The sequence below is a fragment of the Mobula birostris genome, chromosome 13, assembly GCF_030028105.1.
Source record: "Mobula birostris isolate sMobBir1 chromosome 13, sMobBir1.hap1, whole genome shotgun sequence".
In the NCBI taxonomy this organism is placed as follows: domain Eukaryota; kingdom Metazoa; phylum Chordata; class Chondrichthyes; order Myliobatiformes; family Myliobatidae; genus Mobula; species Mobula birostris.
Window position 1 is genome coordinate 107,604,113 of NC_092382.1, and position 20,396 is coordinate 107,624,508.

Genomic DNA, 20,396 nt, shown 5'->3' on the forward strand with positions numbered 1-20,396 from the left:
TGTTTTATATTTTTATTATTCTCTCTCTCTCTCTCTGCTGGATTATGTGTTGCATTGAACTGCTGCTGCTAAGTTAACAAGTTTCACGTCACATGCCGGTGACAATAAACCTGATTCTGATTCTGGTTCTGGAGGGAGTCCCACTCCTTGTCTATCCCCGGGATGTGTGAGTGACGGTGTGCAATGATTGAATCTTTGTTAAACCCCGGGAGTGTATGATTGTTCTCCATATCGCTTCTCACGGTGTGACACATACCTTTTCCTTGTTTGAATTGATTTCGAGGAGACTTGCATCGACGTTTGAACAATGATTCTTCGCTGCATCATAAGATTTCTCCAAGGTGGATATGAAATAACACCGATCTGCGTTTTCGGTCCAGTTCTCAGGACACCTTTCCTCTGCAAATCAGGAACGAAGAACAGTGAATCTCCCTCCATTGCTCCCATCGCACCGACTGGAATGAGAAAAAGTCAGCCTCCCTCCACAACGTCCCATCCCGGATTCAGACAGCAGGTGTCGCTGTTTTCACTCCGTCCCGTCACATACCCTGGCATAGAGTGAAGCTTCCTCCACTCCGCCCCATCACACACTCTCGGGGTTTGACACAGAGTGAAGCTCCCTCCACACCGTCCCATCACGCACCCTCAGGGTCAAACAAAGTGAGAAGCCCCCTACACTCCGTCCCATCACAAACTTCCGGGGTCAGACATAGAGTGAATCTACCTCCACATTGTCACATCACACACTCCCGGGGTCAGGCACACAGCTCCACACCTTCCATTCACACCTACTAGGACCAGCAACATAGTAAAGCTCCCTTCACACCGACCCATCACTCACCATCGTCGTCAGACAAACATGAAGATCCTTCCAAACTGTCCCATCACACAATGCCGGGATCAGACACAGAATGAATCTTCCTCCACTCTCCCCATCACATACTCTGGGGGTTGGACACAGAGTGATTCTCCCTCCACACCGTCCCATCACACACTCTCAGGGTCAAACGCAGAGTAAAGCTCCTTCCACACCGTCACCTCACACAATCCCGGGGTCAGACACAAAGTGAAACTCCCTCCACTCCATCCCATCTAACAATATGGTGGACAGACACAAAATTATGCTCCGTCCACAACATCCAGACACACAACACGTTCTCAGACAGAGTGGAACACTTCCACACCTTCCCATCACAGACTCCAAGGATCAGCTTTAGGGTGATGCTCACTCCGTGGCATTCCATCTCACTCACACTGTGTCAGTCACAGAGTGAAGCTCCTTCCACAGCATCATTTCACAGCCCACAGAGGTGAGACGCAGATTGACACTCCCTCCGTACAGTCCCATCACACTCCCAGGTGTTGAGTACAGTGTGAGCATCGCATTGCACTGTTCCATCAGACACTCCCGGTATAATACAGAGTGATTTCCCTCCGCACTCTCCCAAGACAAATTACTGGGGTCAGAAACAGAGTGATGCTCCCAACATAGCATCCCACCGTAAACTCACTGTATCATTCACAGAGTAAAGTTCACTCCACACTGTCCCGTCTTGCATACCCAAGTTTAGACACAGAGTGAAGCTCCATCCATACAGTCCCATCACACACTCCCGGCGTCAGAGGTGGAGTGAAGCTTCCTCCACACCGTCCATTACAGACTCCCAAGATCACACACAGAATGAGGCTGCCTGTGAACTGCCCCAGTACACGTCCCCGGGGTCTGATACAAACTCCCCCCACAGCCTCCTATCACGCATTCCCGTGGTCGGACTGAAATTGAAGCTCATGCGCAATGTCCCATTACACTCTCCTGGTGTCAGACTCAAATTAAATCTCCCTACACGACACCCAATTACACACTCTCGGAACCCGTCACAGGGTGTCGGTCCCTCAACTGCGTCCCATCACAAACTTCAGGAGTCAGTTACGTGCTCCTTCCCGCCATGCTGTCACAGATTTCCTGAGGGATAGACACAAATCGAATTTGAATCCGTAGCGTCCGGTCACACACTCCCGGAGTGAGAGCAGACTTTAGCTCCCTCCGCAACTTCCAATCATGCAACTCGTTGCCAGACACCGAAGGAGTCTCCTTCAGCACTGTCCCATCACAGAATCCAGTGGAGAAACACAGAGTAGAACTCCCTTACACTGTTACATCATACCCAGCCAGGGTCAGACACAGACTGAAGCTCCCTCCACACTGTCCCATCACTCACCACCGTGGTCAGACATAGATTAAGATCCATCCACACCTTCCTATCACACACTTCCGGGATCAGACATGGAGAGAAACTCCCTCCACACCGTCCCATCACACACTCCCGGTGTCAGACACAGAATGAAGCTCCCTCCACATCGTCCCATCACACAATCCCGGGGTCAGACACAGAGTGAAGCTTCATTCACACCATCGCATCACGCACTCCCGGGAGTGAATCTCCATCCACACCGCCCTGTCACACAGTCAAGTGTCGACACGGAGTGAATCTCCCTCCACACTGTCCCATCATGAATCCAGAGAACAAACTCAGAGTGAAACTCTCTTACACTGTTACATTATACCACACCGCCCCCCCCGCCTCACTCGGGGTCAGACACAGAATGAATCTCCCCCCATACCGTCACATCACACACTCCTGGAGTCAGACACAGAGTGAAGCTCCTTCCACGCCGTCCCATCACACACTCCCGGGGTCAGACACAGAGTGAATCTCCCTCCACACCGTCCCATCACACACTCCCGGGGTCAGACACAGAGTGAATCTCCCTCTCCACCGTCCCATCACACACTCCTGGGGTCAGACACAGAGTGAAGCCCCCTCTGCACCGTCCCGTCGCACACTCCCGGATTCAGAGTAAAACTCTCTCTCCACGGTGTCACAACATCATTCATTGGTCAGACATGGGGTGAAGCTCTCTGGATCCTGTCATATCATACAACCCGCATATCAGAAACAGTGTGAAGCTGGATCCATACCGTCACATCAGTGATTCCCGGAGTCAGACATAGCGTGAAGCAGTAATGTTACGTCTCACAATCCCGTGGGGAGACACAGAGTGACACCACCTCCACAACGTCCAATCACACTCTCCTGGGTTCAGTAATAAAGTGAAACTTCCTCCACGCAACACCATCACACACTCACCGGTCAAACACAGAGTGAATCCCCTTCCATAACATCTCTTCACGCACTCCCGATGTCAAGCACAGAGTGACGCTTCCTCTCTCTATGCCTGGTCTGTGATGAAGAGCGGGTTAATAAGGGGGATGACGCCTCACCTCTTCTACTGATCAAGAATTCACAGATTTGAGCTATGCTGTTCTTGACCGATCTGAGCTTCGTTTTTATCTCAGTGAACTGGTGCCGGAGATCATTGTGCATTCGTACAAGAACGGACAGATTGGTTTTGAGCGTAGTAAGATTCTTGAGACAGGTTTTCTCGGAGTGATTCAGGTGGGATATCTCAGAGACCTTGGTTTGAAGGGTTGAGTTTAACTCATGGCAGTTTTGGTCGAGGGTGGTCTGAGACTGACGAATCTGTGATACTGAGAGAGATGGTGAAGGATGTTTAGCGTTTACAGTGACACGTGAGTCAGCATCATGCTACCGAGCGGGTCACAGAGAGTGTTATGCCAGTGTCACGGTGAATGGTGTCACAGTGAGAGGCGTCGGCGTGTCGTGTCACGCTGAGGGGTTTATCAATGTCCCAGTGAAGGTTTTGTTGTTATATTGGGTGTCTGCGGCAGTATCGTGAGGTGCATATTCGAGTTGCAATGAGGGACGTGTCGGTGTCACTGTGATAGGTGTTTCTGAGCCCCGGCGAGAGTTGTGCCGGGTCACAATGAAGTGAATCCCGATGGCACGGCGAGGGAAATGTCAGAGTGAGGGACCTTGTGACGTCACGGTGAGTGGAGTAACTGTGTCATGGTGTGGGGTGTGCTAGTCTCACAGAGAGGGGTGTGTCTGTGTCACGGTGAGAGGCATGTCATTTCCACGGTGCGTGTGACCGTGTCAGAATGAGGTGTGGGAACTGTGTCCAGTTCTGGTCACCTCACTATAGGAAGGATGTGGAAGCATTGGAAAGGGTACAGAGGAATTTACCAGGATGCTGCCTGGTTTAGAAAGTATGCATTATGATCAGAGATTAAGGGAGCTAGGGCTTTACTCTTTGGAGAGAAGGAGGATGAGAGGAGACATGATAGAGGTATACAAGATAATAAGAGGAATTGATAGAGTGGATAGCCAGCGCCTCTTCCCCAGGGCACCACTGCTCAGTACAAGAGGACATGGCTTTAAGGTAAGGGGTGGGAAGTTCAAGGGGGATATTAGAGGAAGGTTTTTCACTCAGAGAGTGGTTGGTGCGTGGAATGCACTGCCTGAGTCAGTGGTGGAAGCAGATACACTAGTGAAGTTTAAGAGACTACTAGACAGGTATCTGGAGGAAATTTAAAGTGGGGGCTTATATGAGAGGCAGGGTTTGAGGTTCGGCACAACATTGTGGGCCGAAGAGCCTGTACTGCGCTGTACTAGTCTGTGTTCTATGTTCTATGTTCTGTGTAATTGCCTCAGTGAGCGGTGCATCGGTGTTATGTTGAGCGGTGATACTGTCTCAGTAAGGGGTGTTACAGTGACGTGTGGGTCTTTGTCATGAGGCGGTGCTGAGAGGATCACGTTGAGGAATGTGAAGGTGTCACGGTGTACATTACCTCAGTGTCAGAGTGAAGAACGTTTCGGTGTCATTGTGAGGTGCGTTTCGGTGTCGCCTTGAGGAGTTTATCAGTGATACGGTCAGGGGCATGTCGATGTTCGAGTGAGTGTTACGTTACGGTCAGTGTGACTGCCACGTGTTGTCACGGCGATGTTCCGCATCCGTGCTGCGGTCAGCAGTGTATCTGTGTCTCGTGGATGATCGTGACAGTGCTACGGTGACAACATTGTTCATGTTATAGTGAATGGCGTGTCGGTGTCAGGATGTGTTTTGATTGTGTTCAGGTGAAGACCGTGTCTTTATCACGGTTAGGGATGTGTCCGTGATATGGTGGTCGGTTTTAATCCGTGTTACAGTAAGGGGCGTGTCGGTGTCGCTGTGGTGTTTTACAATAACAATTTATTCCACTCTCTTTATTTATGGTCTGACTCCACCCGGAGACCGTTCAACTCACCATGGATCGAGGGTCCGATCACTATCAAGATGAGGGCGGACGTGACTAGGCAGAGTAGGCAGATCAGGCGGAACGGTCTATTTCCGATCTTCAGTTTCGACTCCTGTTCATGCGCACCTGTGGAGAGACCATACGGCCATAGGACCATATAATATGGGAGCAGACGTAGGCCATTCGGGCCTTCGAGTCCTCTCGGTTGTTGAATCATGGACTGATCTCATTCTACTAGTCATCCCCACTCGCCTGCCTTCTCCCCATACCCTTTGAAACGCTACCTAATCAAGAACGTATCTATCTCTACCTTAAATGCACCCAATGACTTGATTTCCACAGCTGCTTGTGGTAAAGAAAATCCACAGATTTACCACCCTCTGAGGAAAGAATTTCACCGCATCGAAGTTCTAAAAGGACGCCCTTCAATCCTGAAGTCGTGCCCTCTTGTCCTAGACCCCGCTACCATGGGAAATAACATTTCCATATCCAATCTGTTCAGGCCTTTCAACATTGGAAAAGTTTCAATGAGGTCCCCCCTCATTCTACTCAGCTCCAGGGAAGGCAGCCCAAGAGCTGCCAGATGTTCCTCATCGAGCAAGCCTTACACTTCAGGAATCATTCTCGTGAATCATCTCTGAACCATGTCTTATATCAATGTATATCAGGAGCCCAAAACTGCACACAATACTCTAATTATGGTCTCGGGGGTGCTTTTTGATACCTGAACATCACATTGCAGTTCTTATATTCTAGACCTTTAGAAATGAATGTCAACATTTCTTTCGCTTTTTTCACCACCCAGTGAACCTGGAGATTACCCTTTAGGGTACCTTGCACCAGTACTTCCAAGTCCCTTTGCATTTCGGCATTTTGAATTCTCTTATCATTCAAATAGCAATCTGCGTGCTTATTTCATCCACAATAGTGCATGATCATACAGTTTCCGGCATCGCATTTCATTTGGCACGTCTTTGTCCATTCCCCTAAACTGTCTAAGTCTCTCTGTTTCCTCAACACCAGCTGCTCATCCACATATCTTTTTATCATCGGAAATTTATACAAGAAATCCATGAATCCTATCGCCTAAATCATTGACAAACATCGTAAAGATCAGCCGTCCCAACACCGACCCCTGTGGAACTCCTGATGCCTCGGCAATCTCTCCGCCCAATTCCTTCACAGCCCGAGGGTGTATTCCATCAGGTCCAGGAGACCACAAGATTATGATACATGCGATCTACGGACTATTGGCCGTCTGGATTCAGAGATTATTATTTGTTCACAGTTTTATTACTGTTTACCCGCTTTGTTCTTTTTTCACACTTTGGATACATGACGGACTTAACTCTGTCATTTCTCCAACCGTATCTGTGACTGATTTATGTCCCATTCAATATTTTTGCCAGTTTTCAACACGATCCACAATAACACCCATAGAACATAGAATAGTACAGCACAGCACAGGCCCTTCGGCCCGCAATGTTGTGCGACTCTCAAAGCCTGCCTTCCATATAACGTTAAACATTAAATTCCGCCATATACCTGTCCACTAGTCCCTTAAATTTCACTAGTGTATCTGCCTCCACCATTGACTCAGGCAGTGTATTCCATGCACCAACCACTCTCTGAGTAAAAATACTTCCTCTAATACCCCCCTTGAACTTCCCACCCTTTACCTTAAATCCATGTCCTCCAGAATTGAGCAGTGCTGCCCTGGGGAAGAGGCTCTCCACCTATTCTTCTTAACATCTTGTATACATCTCTCATATCTCCTCTAATATTCCTTCTCTCCAAAGACTAAATCCTGAGCTCCCTTAATATCTGATCATAATCCATACTCTCTAAACCAGGCATCACCCTGGTAAATCTTCCCCATACCGTTCCCAATGCTTCCACATCCTTGCAATAGTAGGGCGACCAGAACTGGACACAGTACTCCAAGTGTGGCCTAGCCAAAGTTTTATAGAGCTGCATGGTTACCTCACGACTCTTAAAACTCTATTCCTCGAGTGATGAAATCTAACACCTCATAAGCTTTCTTAACTACCCTATCTACCTGTCAGGGATGTGTGGACATGCACCCCCAGATCCCTCTGCTCCTCCACACTGTCAAGTTTCCTGCCATTTACTTTGCACTCTGCCTTGCTGTTTGTCCTTCCAAAGTGTATCACCTCACACTTCTCCGGGCTGAACTCCATCTGAACTCCATCTGCCACTTCCCAGCCGACTTCTGCATCCCATCAATATCTCTCTGCAATCTTCCACAATCCTCTACACTATCTACAGCACCTCCAAACTTTGTCTCGTTTGCAAATTTGCCAACACACCCTTCTGCCCCAACATCCATATCGTTATCACGAAAAGTAGAGATCGCAGAACAGATCCTTGTGGGACACCACTAGTCACAACCCTCCAATCCGGATGTATTCCTTCCATTATGACACTGTGCCTTCTGCAGGCAAACCAATTCTGAATCCACCTGGTAAAACTTCCTTGGATCCCATGCCTTCTGACTTTCTGAATAAGCCTACTGTGTGGATCCTTGTTAAGTGCCTTACTAAAACCCATATAGATCACATCCACTGCACTACCCTCATCTATATGCCTGGTCACCTCTTCAAAGAACTCTATCAGGCTTGTTAGACACAATCTGTCCTTCACAAAGCCATGCTGACTGTTCCATGATTCTCTAAATGCCCATAGATCCTTTCTCTAAGAATTCTTTCCAACAGTTTTCCCACCACAGACGTAAGGCTCACTGGTCTACAGTTACCCGGACTATCCAGACAACCTTTTTAGAACAAGGGGACAAACCTCATTCCCTCCAATCCTCCGGTGCCATTCCCTTAGACAACGAGGACATAATGTTCCTCGCTAGAGGCTCAGCAATCCCTTCCCTCGCCTCGTTAAGCAGCCTGGAGAATATTCTGTCAGGCCCAGGGACTTATCCGTCCTGATGGATTTTAACAACTCCAACACCTCCTCTGCCTTGATATCAACATGCTCCAGAGCATCAACCTCTCTCATGTCCGCACCGTCATCAAGTTCCCTCTCATAGGTGAATACCGTCGAGAAGTATTCATTGAGGACCTCGCTCACTTCCACAGCCTCCAGGAACATCTTCCCAACTTTATCTCTAATCGGTCCTGTCATCCTGTTCTTCTCCATATCACTGAATCTTCGCATCGTGCAACTTATGAAACTCAGCAACGCACCCATCTACAAATTCATCCCGATTATTTATAAACAGCACAGTCTGGAGGTGCAATGAGCTCCCAGGAAAGTGGTCGAGGCAGATGAATTATTCCAGTCAAATGGAAAAGAATAGAACAGAATAGAATAGAAAACCTACAGCACAATACAGGCGCTTCGGCCTACAAGTTGTGACGTACATGTCCTCCCTTAGAAATTTCTGGGCTTACCTATACCCCTCTATTTTACTGAGCTCCATGTAGCAATCCAAAGGTCTCTTAAAAGACCCTATCGTATCCGCCTCCACCACTGTCGCCGCAGCCCATTCCACGCACTCACCACTCTCTGAGTGAAAAACATAGCCCTGACATCTCCCCTCGTACTTACTCCCCAGCACCTTAAAACTGTGTTCTCTTGTGGCAACCATTTCAGCCCTGGGGGGAAAAGCCACTGACTGTCCACACCATCAATGCCTCTCGTCATCTTATATACAAGATAATAAAGGAAACGATTACAAAAGGTTCAGAGAGCTCGGTAATGTTAGAGCTCGAGAAGATTATAAGTCTGATAGGAAGGAGCTTAAGAAGGAAATTAGGAGACCCAGAAGGGGGCATGAGCAGGGGCTGGCGGTCAGGATTAAGGAAACACCTAAGGCATTGTCCAAGCATGTGAAGAGCAAGGGGTAAGACGCGAAAGAAAAGGACCTATCAAATGTGACAGTGGGAAAGTGTACATGGAACCGGAGGAAGTAGCAAAGGAAGTTAATGAAAACTTTATTTCAATATTCACTACGGAAAAGGATCTCGGTCATTGTAGTGATGACTTGCAACAGGCTGAAAAGCTTCAGAATGTAGGCATTAAGAAAGAGGATGTGTTGGAGCTTTTGGGTAACACTAAATTGGATAAATCGCCGGGACCAGATGAGATGTATCCCAGGCTACTGTGAGGCGGGGGAGAAGATTGCTGAGCCTCTGCCGATGATCTTTGCATCATCAATGGTGAGGGAGAGATTCCGGAGGACTGGAGCGTTGCGTATATTGTTCATTTATTCAAGAAAGTGAGTAGAGATAGCTCAAAAAAAATATAGACCACCGAGTTTGACCTCAGTAGTTGGTAAGTTGATGGAGAAGATCTTGAGAGTCACGATTTATGAACATTTGGAAACGTACAACATGAATAGGAGTAGTCAGCATGGATTTGTCATGGGCAGGTCATACCTTACGAGCCTGATTGAACTTTTTGAGGATAAGACTAAACACATTGATGAAGGAACAGCCGTAGGTGCAGTGGAAATAGATTTCAGCAAGGCATTGGATAAGGTACCGCATGCAAGGGTTATTGAGATAGTAAGGAGGCATTGTATCCAAGGGGACATTGTTTTGTGGATCCAGAACTGGCTTGCCCAGAGAAGGAGAAGTGTGGTTGTAACGGGTCATATTTTGCATGGAGGTCGGTCACCAGTGGTGTGCCTCAGGGATCTGTTTTGGGTCTCCTGCTATTGGTGAATTTTATAAATGACCTGGATCAGGAAATGGAGGGAAGGGTTAGAAAGTTTGCTGATGACACAAAGGTTGGAGGTGTTGTGGATAGTGTGGACGGCTGTCAGAAGTTACTGCGAAAGATTGATATGCTGCAAAACTGGGCTTAGAAGTGGCAGATTGAGTTCAACCCAGGTAAGTGTGATGTGGTTCATTGTGGTAGGTCAAATATGATGGCAGAATGTAATATTAATGTTATGACGCTTGGCAGTGTGGAGGATCGGAGGGATTTTGGGGTCCGGGTCCATAACAAACTCAAATGAGCTGCGCGGGTTGACCCTGTCGTTAAGAAGGCGTATGGTGTATCGGTCTTCATCAATAGTGAAATTTAATTTAGTAGCTGCGAGGAGTTGTTGAAGCATGTATTGGACCCCGGTCAAACTTGGAGTACTGTGCTCAGTTCTGGTCGCCTCACTACAGGAAGGATGTGGAAGCCCTAAGAGGGTGCGGACGAAATTTACAAGGATGTGGCCGGGATTGGGAAGCATGCCGTATGAGAATAGGTTGAGTGAACACGAACTTTTCTCCTTGGAGTGACGGAGGATGAGAGGTGATCTGAGAGAGGTGTACAGGATGATGAGAGGCATTGAACGTGTGGATAGTCAGAGGCTTTTTCCCAGGGCTGAAATCGTTGCCACAAGAGGACACATGTTCAAGGTGCCGGGGAGTAGGTACAGAGGAGATGCCAGGGGTAACTTCTTTACTCAGAGAGTGGTGAGTGCGTGGATTGGGCTGCCGGCAACGGTGGTGGAGGAGTATACGACAGGGTATTTTTAGAGACTTTTGGATAGGTACATGGAGCTTAGTCAGTTAGAGGGGTATAGGTAAGCGTAGTAATTTCTAAGGTAGAGACATGTTCAGCACTACTCTGTAGGCCGAAGGCTCTGTATTGCGCTGTAGGTGCTCTATGTATCTATGTTTCTAATTAGAAATTTGAATATCTTGAGCGAATGACACCTGGCGTTTCCAAAATGGCGTCACTACTGTGAACTCTGACCTGTTTGTGCAGTGGTTGACATCCCTCCAGATCCCGAGGCAATGGGAGGATCCTCGCGCTCATCGATGTCTTCCCCAATGTTCAACTCTGGGCTGGTGGCGGTCAGGCCGTCTGGGGGAGAAAGTCAGACAGGAATATTAGGGAGAGATTGAGACAGGGGTAGAGAATGGGGGAGAGAGTCGCGGAGAGAGAGAAGAGACATCAGAAGAGAGAGAGGGGTAAGCGAGGCGCATGGCGCCTGAAAGAATGGGTGATTGAGAAGGGAGAGTGTGCGGAGAACTGTGAGAGAAGGATGGAGAAGAGAAAGAAGATTATTTTAGAAAGGGGAAAGAGCGAGAGGAGAAACCATCGGGGAGAGGGAGATAGAGCTGGATAGAGAGGAGCGGAAAGCGTGGAGGGGAGATGAGCGGAATACAGGCACACAGAGAACTGGGAAGAACGGATGTGGTTCAGGAAGGGATGACAGTGAGCGGAGAGGGTGAAGACAAGGGAACAGTGTGAGACAGTAGGGGAAAGAGTTTGAGAGAGGGACGGGGTAATAAAGGAGGGGAGAGAGGGTAGAGAGAGAGAGGTGAAGGGTGAGAGAAAAGGACGGAGAGAAGCGAAGGAGAGAAAGAGAATGAGGTTAGAAAAGGGAGAGAGTGTTTTAAGTTTACACTGTGCTCCCTCCTCACCGACTCTCCCACTGTCCTCACTCCTCACCCCCCCGGCATATACATCACAGACAGAAGACGTCCCAGTGGAATGCCACAGATACAGATCCCTTCATTGGAGTAGAACAGGGTAAAAGAGTAACAGAATGCAGACTAAAGTGTCACAGTTACAGAAGAAGACCAGTTCAGAAAGACAATAAGGCGCAAGGACGACGGCGAGGTAATCTTTGAAGTAAAGAATACAACTTATCAGAATAGTGGTCTATTAATTTGTCTGATGAAGCAGGTTAGAAACTGTCTTTGAGGCTGGTGAAACGTGCTTTACTATCTTCCACCGATAGGTGGTGATAGAGGGTAATACAATTATCCAGGGTGGACGGGGATCTTTATTCGGCTGTCCGCTTTAGCGACGCAGCGGGAAGTGCAGAGAGAGTCGGTGGAGGTGAGACTGGTTCCCCTGATCTGCTGAGCTGTGTCCACGACTCTCTGCATTTTATTTCCGGTCACGAACGGAGCAGTTTCCCTCAAGTCGAGCTGCATTGTGATTGGATGCTTTCGGTGGTGCATCAGAAAAGATGGGCGAGGAACTACAGGAACGTACCCAGCTGACTGGGGAGCTAAGAAGGCTGACGATTGCAGAGCAGTGGATATAAAGTATAGGGACTCCAGTAATTCTAATTAATTCCTCCGCTTCATAGGCTACTCTATATAATGGTGTGGAGCCCAGGGAGATTTGACTGACGAATTTGCTTTCATATTCCAGGAAGACAAATAAGGGTAAACTTTCACAGTGAACTGGAGGGTCCCTGGAGAGAGTTGTGGAGCAAAGAGACACGGGTCTGCAGGTATATGGATCCCTGAAAGTGGAGTCACAGGTACACAGGGCGGTGAATGGGACGTCTGACACGCCGTTCTTCCTCAGTAACTACACCGAGTAGAGTAGTGGGGAGGACCCGTTGCAGACGAACATGGTTTCGGCGATGCCACACCTTGAGTACGGGTCCAGTTTTGGTCGCCTTGCTGCAGGAAGGATATTATTTGTTGGCCAGAAAGAAACGCAGTCTGAAGAATGCTGATATCAAATGAATCAGGGACAATAGATGCAGATGGCTTTGCTCCTGCCGCGAGGGAGCAGAGGGAGGCAGTCATTTCATGAAAAGATTCTGTTCTCCATTTTGTGTGTTAGTCGCTTGGTTGATCCGTGATTTAAATTAGACACAGTGATGTCTCGGGCAATCTGCCAACTGGGGATCATTTCCAAATAAGACGTCATTTGCGAGGTGTTCTTTGATCGGGTATAACATGCGGAATTGTGAATGTTTGTCTGCGAGCCACAAATTACAGATTGTGATTTGCTCCTAAGAGGACAATAAATGGAGCAGACCCAATGAAAATGTTTTAAAGGTCAGAATCGTGACCACTAGACAATGACACTGGAATGCAATTCATGATTTTGGAAAAAAAAGACGTTTCAAGTGTGTTGCTGGAGGTCACGCAGAAACAGAACAACTAAATCTTGGACATGTGGAAACTCAAAACGCTTACGAGGAGCATGTGGCCAGCAGCAAAAACTCTTTTGTACCTAGTAACAACCTTTCTGTACTGTGACCGAGCATGAAAGGTCAGGATAACTTAGCTGGTACGGCGGCCGGCTAGTGACGCAATAGCATCAGCGCCGGATCCGGAGCGAAAGTTCCCGAGTTCGAATCCAAGACGGGCCACATTCACAAGCACCCCACCCCCCGGACACGCTTTCCATCCGTGCCGGGTTGAGGGTAAAAAAAAAAATAAAGGGTCGAGGCCCGGTTAATCTGAAAGGAGACCGATCCTGACACCACGCCAAACAGGAATGGCTGACTGACAAACAAGAATGGCTAACTGAAAAAAATAAGCTGGTGCGGAGGCAATATTTCGTACTTAATCTATTTGTCAGATTAGACAATACGGCTACTTGACGGCAAATACAGATCGCCCTGTGCCTCCCTGATCATTATTAGCTGAGTCTTGCAACACTTTGAGCTGGAAAGAGCTGCAGATATTGACTGGACGCGAGGGACTGAATTACTGAGAGAAGTCGGGCAGGTTGGGTCTTTATGTTGAGCGCAAGGATGACCTTACTGAGGTGTACAAACCACGAGGGCCACAGATCGGGTGAATGAGCACAATCACATTCTCCAGGCCTGGAGAATCGAGCACCACAGCGCACAGGGCAAAGATGAGAGGGGAAAGAGATTTACTTGGGCAGCCGAGTGACAACCTTTTGTTACCCAGATGGTGGTCCGTCTATGGAACGAGTGCTCTGTTCAGAAGCATTAGGTAATGGGAGACTTGGGTGCATGACTCGTGAAACGCTCCAGAATGACGTCATTACTGCGACCTCTGACCTGTCTGTGCAGTGATTGACAGTTCGCCGGGCCCCGGGGCGGTGGGAGGATCCTCGACACCGGGGAATTCCAGACTGGTTCGCCTAACATCGCCGTTGGGGAAAATGCTAGAGTCAGTTATCAAAGATGTGAAAACAGCACATTTGGAAAGCGGTGAAATCATCGGACAAAGTCAGCATGGATTTGTGAAAGGAAAATCGTGTCTGTCGAATCTCATAGAATTTTTTGAGGATGTAACTAGTAGAGTGGATAGGGGAGAACAAGTGGATGTGGAATATTTGGATTTTCAAAAGGCTTTTGACAAGGTCCCACACAGGAGGTTCGTGTGCAAACTTCAACCACACGGTACTGGGTGTAGGATATTGATGTGGGTAGAGAATTGTTTGGCAGACAGGAAACAAAGAGCTGGAATAAACGGGATCTTTTCTGAATGACAGGCAGCGACTAGTGGGGTACAGCAAGGCTCAGTGCTGGGACCCCAGTTGTTTACAGTATATTAATGACTTAGATGAGGGAATTAAATGCAGCATCTCCAAGTTTCCGGATGACACGAAGCTGGGCGGCAGTGTTAGCTCAGAGGAAGTGGATGCAGGGTGACTTGGATAGGTTAGGTGAGTGGGCAAATTCATGGCAGATGAAATGTAACGTGGATAAATGTGAGTTCATCCACTTTGGGGGCAAAACAGGAAAACAGATTATTATTTGAATGGTGGCCGATTAGGAAAAGGGGAGGTGCAACGAGACCTGGGTCTTATTATACACCAGTCATTGAAATTGGGCATGCAGATACAGCAGGCGGTGAAATAGGCGAATGGTATGCTGGCATTCATAACAAGAGGATCCGAGTACAGGAGCAGGAAGGTACTACTGCAGTTCTACAAGGCCTTGATGAGACCACACGTGGAGTATTGTGTGCAGATTTAGTCCCTTAAGTTGAGGAAACACATCCTTGTCATAGAGGGAGGGCAAAGAAGGTTCACCAGATTGATTCCTGGGATGTTAGGACTTTCATATGATGGAAGACCGGATCGACTAGGCTTATATTCGTTGGAATTTGGAAGATTGAGGGGGGATCTTATCGAAACGTATAAAATCCTAGAGGGATTGGACAGGCTAGATGCAAGAAGATTGTTCCCGATGTTGGGAGTGTCCAGAACGAGGGTTCACAGTTTGAGGATAAAGGGGAATCCTTTTAGGATCGAGATTAGGGAAAATCTCTTCACACAGAGAGTGGTGAATCTGTGGAATTCTCTGCCACAGGAAACAGTTGAGGCCAGTTCATTGGCTATATTTAAGAGGGAGTTAGATATGGCCCTTGTGGCTAAAGGGATCAGGGGGTATGGAGGGAAGGCTGGTACATGGTTCTGAGTTGGATGATCAGCCATGATCATACTGAATGCCGATGCAGGCTCGAAGGGCCGAGTGACCTACTTCTGCACCTATTCTCTATGTTTCTGTGTTTCTATGAATACAGAATGGATCTATCCCCCCCGCCTCCGTTTTGCTGCCCCACTCACCGTTTGAAGGAGACTGCGGGCCCATTTCGGCGAGCTCCACATTCACGTCCATCTTGTTCAGGACTCTCTGTGTCTCCAAGCTCACGAAGGGGAAGGAGCTGTTATTAGAGGAAGTCCGTGTCGATAAGGCGGTCCGACTCCAGCAAACACCAGATGGACAGCTGACACAGAGAGGAAGGCAGAGCAGGGAGAGGAAGTGCGGGGAGCACAGAGAAAGAGGATGTTGGAGAGGGAGGCCGAGAGATATTAGACTGGGGGGGAGTGGGGAGTGTTGAAAGTGTGGAGTAAAGGGAGGGAAGGGAGGAGACCGATTGGGAATCTGCAGAGACAGAGAGAAGTGGACGGCAGTGTACAGATGCTACAGGAGCTGAGAGGAGGGAGACTGTGGAGTGAGAGATGGGAAAGAAGGGAAAGTAAGTGTGTAGAAGATGGTAAACGGGAGGAGGACGGAGTGAGGTAGAGAAATAGAGGGTGAGGAGATTTGGAGAGATTGTGAGAGAGAGAGAGAAAAGATGGCGGTGAACTGGAGAACAAGAGGGAGAGAGAGAAACGGAATGAGAGGGAGCGGGGAGGAGTAGAGGGAGGGGCAAATGGAGCACTACAGAGAGGGCAGAGAGATGCGTGGGGAGGGTTGAAGGAGAGAAATGTAGACGAAGGACGTTGAGAGGAAAAAAAATGGAGAGGGAAGGAGAAAAGAAATGGAAAGGAGGGAGAAGATAATAAGGACAGTAGGAAATGAAGGAGAGACTTGTGTCACTGATATCGAGCCTGTATTTTCGGGGAGATGTGCATCCACCGTTGGTTCCTGGTTTACGCGTCCGACGCAGCCACTGCTCCTGCTAATCGCCGGACCTTCAGATCTGCAGTCTGCGAGAAAGCACGGCCCCAGGACAAACCCCCACCGTGGTGAATGAACCCTCCCCTCCGAGTGGGGTAACATCTCCCCTCGAAACTAGTTCCCTCCACAGACTTTCTCCGCCTCCTTGTCCAATGGCGCACTCTCTCTTTCCTACTTTATACCATGGCATTCTCTCTCTCCCCTCTCTCTCTCTCTCTCTCTCTCTCTCTCTCTCTCTCTCTCTCTCTCTCTCTCTCTCTCTCTCACTCTCTCTCACTCCCTCTCTCTCTCTCTCTTCTTTTTCTGTCCTCTCTCTCCTTCTCCTGTATCTCACTCTTGTTCTTCTCCAACATCTCCTCACCCTCCACTTTCCCTCCCAGTATTCCTCCCTCTCTCTTTCCCTCCTACCTCTCTCCCCTCCTCAAACATTCTCCCTCCCTCAGTACGCACTCTCTACATTTATTTTCCTTCAAACTTCTCCTCCTCCCCATTGTATTATTTCACTCTCTCTCCATCAGTCCCGCTCTCTTCCTCCGTCCCACCACCAACAGCCCTGGCGCCCTGAACTGGAGATATCCTCACCCACCCACACTTGCAACCAGACCACGGAGTTCCCTGCATTCTCCCTGCACATTAAACCTGTCGAGGGTTGGGTTTCTGGATGAGGTGCCATTTGGCCTGGGATGTCCAGCCGTCTCTCACTTTTCCTCTCTCCTTCCCCTTCCTCACATCCATTGCCCCTTTACGTCAGCCCCAACTACTTCGGCCCATCTCCCTCCGTCCCTTCATCTCTTCCTCCCATCCACACTCCGTCACTTCCCGTTTTCTCCCACCACACATTCCTTCTTTCCATCGCTTCTCTTCCACTTCCTTTTATCTCCTTATTTACTAAGGTAACCTCCACTACTTCACTAGGCAGAGAATTCCGTAAGTTCACCACACTCTGGGAAAATCAGTACCTCCTCATCTCTGTCCTAAATCAACTAGCCCGAAACTGGAGGCAACGAACCTCAGGTCTAGTTTCACCTCCCAGTGGAAACATTTTTCCTGCCTCTATCTTATATATTCATTTCATTTTTTTTTTAATGTTTCTCTAAGATCTCCTCTAATTCTTCTGAATTCCAGTGAATACAGTCCCGGTGACTCAGTCTCCCCTTTTTGTCTTATCCCCTCATCTCTGGAATTAACCTGGTGAGCCTCATCTGCACCGCCTCCAAATCCGCTACGTTGTTCCCCAAGTACGGCGACTGGTACTGCACGCATACTACAGGTGTGTCCTCAGTAGTACCGTGAACAGTTGCGACATAATGTCCCTGCTCTTAAATTCAGCCGCTCTCGCTATGAATGCCAGCATTCCATATAACCATATAACTATATATGGTTATCTGCCTTCCTGACAGCCTGCTGCACCTGCAAACCAGCCCTTTGTGATTCATGCACAGGAGCTTGTGAGCCCCTCTGCAGAGTAGCAAGCTGCAATTTTTACCATTTAAATAATAAACTGCTCTTCCATTTTTCCTTCCAAAGTGGGTGACATCCCTTTTACCAACGTTGTACTCCATCTGCCAGACCCTTACCCACGCAGCTTAGCGATTAATGGGTCCCTTTCGGAATGGCAGGCGGTTACCAGCGGGTACTGCAGGGTTCAGTGCTGGGCATGCATCTGTTTACAATATATACTAATGATTTAGATGAAGGGATTAAAAGTAACATTAGCAAAATTGCTGATGACACAAAGCTGGTTGGCAGTGTGAAATATGAGGAGGATGTTCTGAGAATGCAGGGTAGTTGGACAGGCTGGGTGAGTGGGCAGATGCGTAGCAGATGCAGTTTAATGTGGATAAATGTGTAGTTTTCCACTCTGGTGGTAAGAACAAGAAGGCAGATTATTATCTAAATTGAGTCAAGTTAGGAAAAGGGCAAGTACAACGAGATGTAGGTGTTCTTGTACATTTGTCACTGAAAGCAAGCATGCAAGTACAGCAGGCAGTGAAGAAAGCTAATGGCATACTGGCCTTCATAGCACTGGGAATTGAGTACAAGAGCAAAGAGGTCCTTCTGCAGCTGTACAAGGCCCTGCTGAGACCACACCTGGAATATTGTGTGCAGTTTTGGTCTCCATATTTGAGGAAGGACATTCTTGCTATTGAGGGAGTGCAGCGTAGGTTCACAAGGTTAATTCCCGGGATGGCGGGACTGTCATATGTCGAAAGATTGGAGCGTCTGGGCTTGTATACTCTGGAATTCAGAAGGCTGAGAGTGGATCTTATTGAAACATATACGATCATTAAGGAATTTGGCACGCTGGAGGCAGGAAGCATGTTCCCGCTGATGAATGAGTCCAGAATCCGAGGCTACAGTTTAAAACTAAGGAGTAGGCCATTTAGAACAGAGTTTAGGAAAAACCTTTTTCACCCAGAGAGCAGTGGATGTATGGAATGCTTTGCCCCAGAAGGCTGTGGAGGCCAAGTCTCTGGATGCTTTCAATAAAGAGATGGAGAGAGCTCTTAAAGATAGCGGAGACGAAGTATATGGGGATAGGGCAGGAATTGGATACTGATTGTGAATGATCAGCCATGATCAGAGTGAATGGCGGTGTTGGATCGAAGGGCTGAATGGCCTACTCCTGCACCTATTGTCTATTGTCTATTGTCAACCTATCTATATCTCTCTGCAGACATTCAGTATCTTCTACACACGTTGCTTTTCCAATCAATTTAGTATCATCAGCAAACCCAGATTCACGACACTGGATCCCCTCTTCCAGACTACTAATATATGTCGTGAACAGTCGCGTACCCAGCACCGACGCCTGCGCACACTGCTCATCACTGATTGCGAAACAGAGTGACGCCCATGTATCCCATTCTCTGTTGTCTATTGGTTAAGCAATCCGATACCCATGGGAATCGCTCCTGCAGCTATCATTCAGTAATGCATCCGTGACATATTTCCCAATCTGTCACTGCGCTAAATTCATCATCTTATTCCGTGTACCGTGTGCATTCAAATATAACACCTTCAGTCCTGAAATCATCCTCGATTGTGTCCACCTCCTACAATGCAACTAATCCTACTGACTGCAAATTTACCGTCAATAGCCTCTCCTCACGACACAATGCCTCTGTTTGTAAACAGTTGCCTCATCTTCAACGCATTTATCCGCCTTTCCTACGGTACTTCATTTATTGAAACATATGCAGCTCAGCACACTATTGAGAACATGATCAACCTTTCTATTGCTAACTGTGTCTTACTTCTGAGCACCATTATTCTGTAAGCCTCTCTAATACAGTCTCTTACATTTCCCGGGTGATGACATCTCTGAGGATTTATACTGGGCAACACGTTGTCCCGCTGCGCTCTGTCTCTCTCCACAATAGGACTACAGCGGCTGCTAACTCACTCGCTCTCCACCGGGCTTTGGACCAACTGGGAAATAGCAATACCTACGTCACGCTGCGGTTTATTGACAACAGCTCAACGCTCAGCACAGTCACGTCCTCAGTTCTATCCAACAGGCTGCAAAGCCTGGGACAGGCTATCTCCCTCTGCAACAGAACGTTTGAATTCCTCATCGGGAAACCGCAGTCAGTGCAGGTCGCTCGTAGCATTTCCAATCTGCAGGTGGTGTTGAAGACAGATTAGGGAACTGAGCAAAGCAGTAGCAGATGGAGTGCAGTGTGGGGAAGTGAATTCATTCTTCCCTCTACCAGTGAAATGTTCCCCGTGGCACTAGATATAATACAATCCCAAAGCATGATCGACCTAGCCCCGTGTTTAACAGTTGGAGAAGTGTTATCTTCTTGAAATTCTGCACCTTTTTTTCTCAAAACATATCGTTGTTCATTGCGGCCAAAAATTTCTATTTTAACTTCATTAGTCCACAGAACTTGTTTCAAAAATGCACCAGGCTTGTTTAGATGTTCCTTTGCAAACCTCTGACGCTAAATTTTGTGGTGACGACGCAGGAAATGTTTCTTCTGATGACTCTTCCATGAAGGTCATATTTGTGCAGGTGTCGTTGCAGAGTAGAACAGTGCACCACCACTTCAGAGTCAGCTAAATCTTCCTGAAGGTCCTTTGCATTCAAAAGGGGATCTTGATTTACCCCAC

The 20,396-nt window shown here is 48.0% G+C and overlaps 1 protein-coding gene across 2 annotated transcripts in view; it reads right to left on the minus strand.

The window, feature by feature from the left end:
* Positions 1 to 20,396, minus strand: part of LOC140207298 (C-type lectin domain family 12 member B-like) — a 45,818-nt gene that overhangs the window by 3,852 nt on the left and 21,570 nt on the right. Inside the window, exons 1-5 of one of the 2 annotated variants that reach the window (XM_072275794.1) lie at positions 15,443 to 16,115; positions 10,889 to 10,999; positions 5,168 to 5,284; positions 3,284 to 3,550; positions 257 to 399 (exon numbers count right to left, since the gene is read on the minus strand). In XM_072275794.1, coding sequence (XP_072131895.1) covers positions 257 to 399; positions 3,284 to 3,550; positions 5,168 to 5,284; positions 10,889 to 10,999; positions 15,443 to 15,494 — 690 coding nt within the window. In that variant the 5' untranslated portion in view covers positions 15,495 to 16,115. Of the gene's footprint in view, positions 1 to 256; positions 400 to 3,283; positions 3,551 to 5,167; positions 5,285 to 10,888; positions 11,000 to 15,442; positions 16,116 to 20,396 lie in introns of those variants that run through there. The other variant, XM_072275793.1, reaches the window with a different exon arrangement.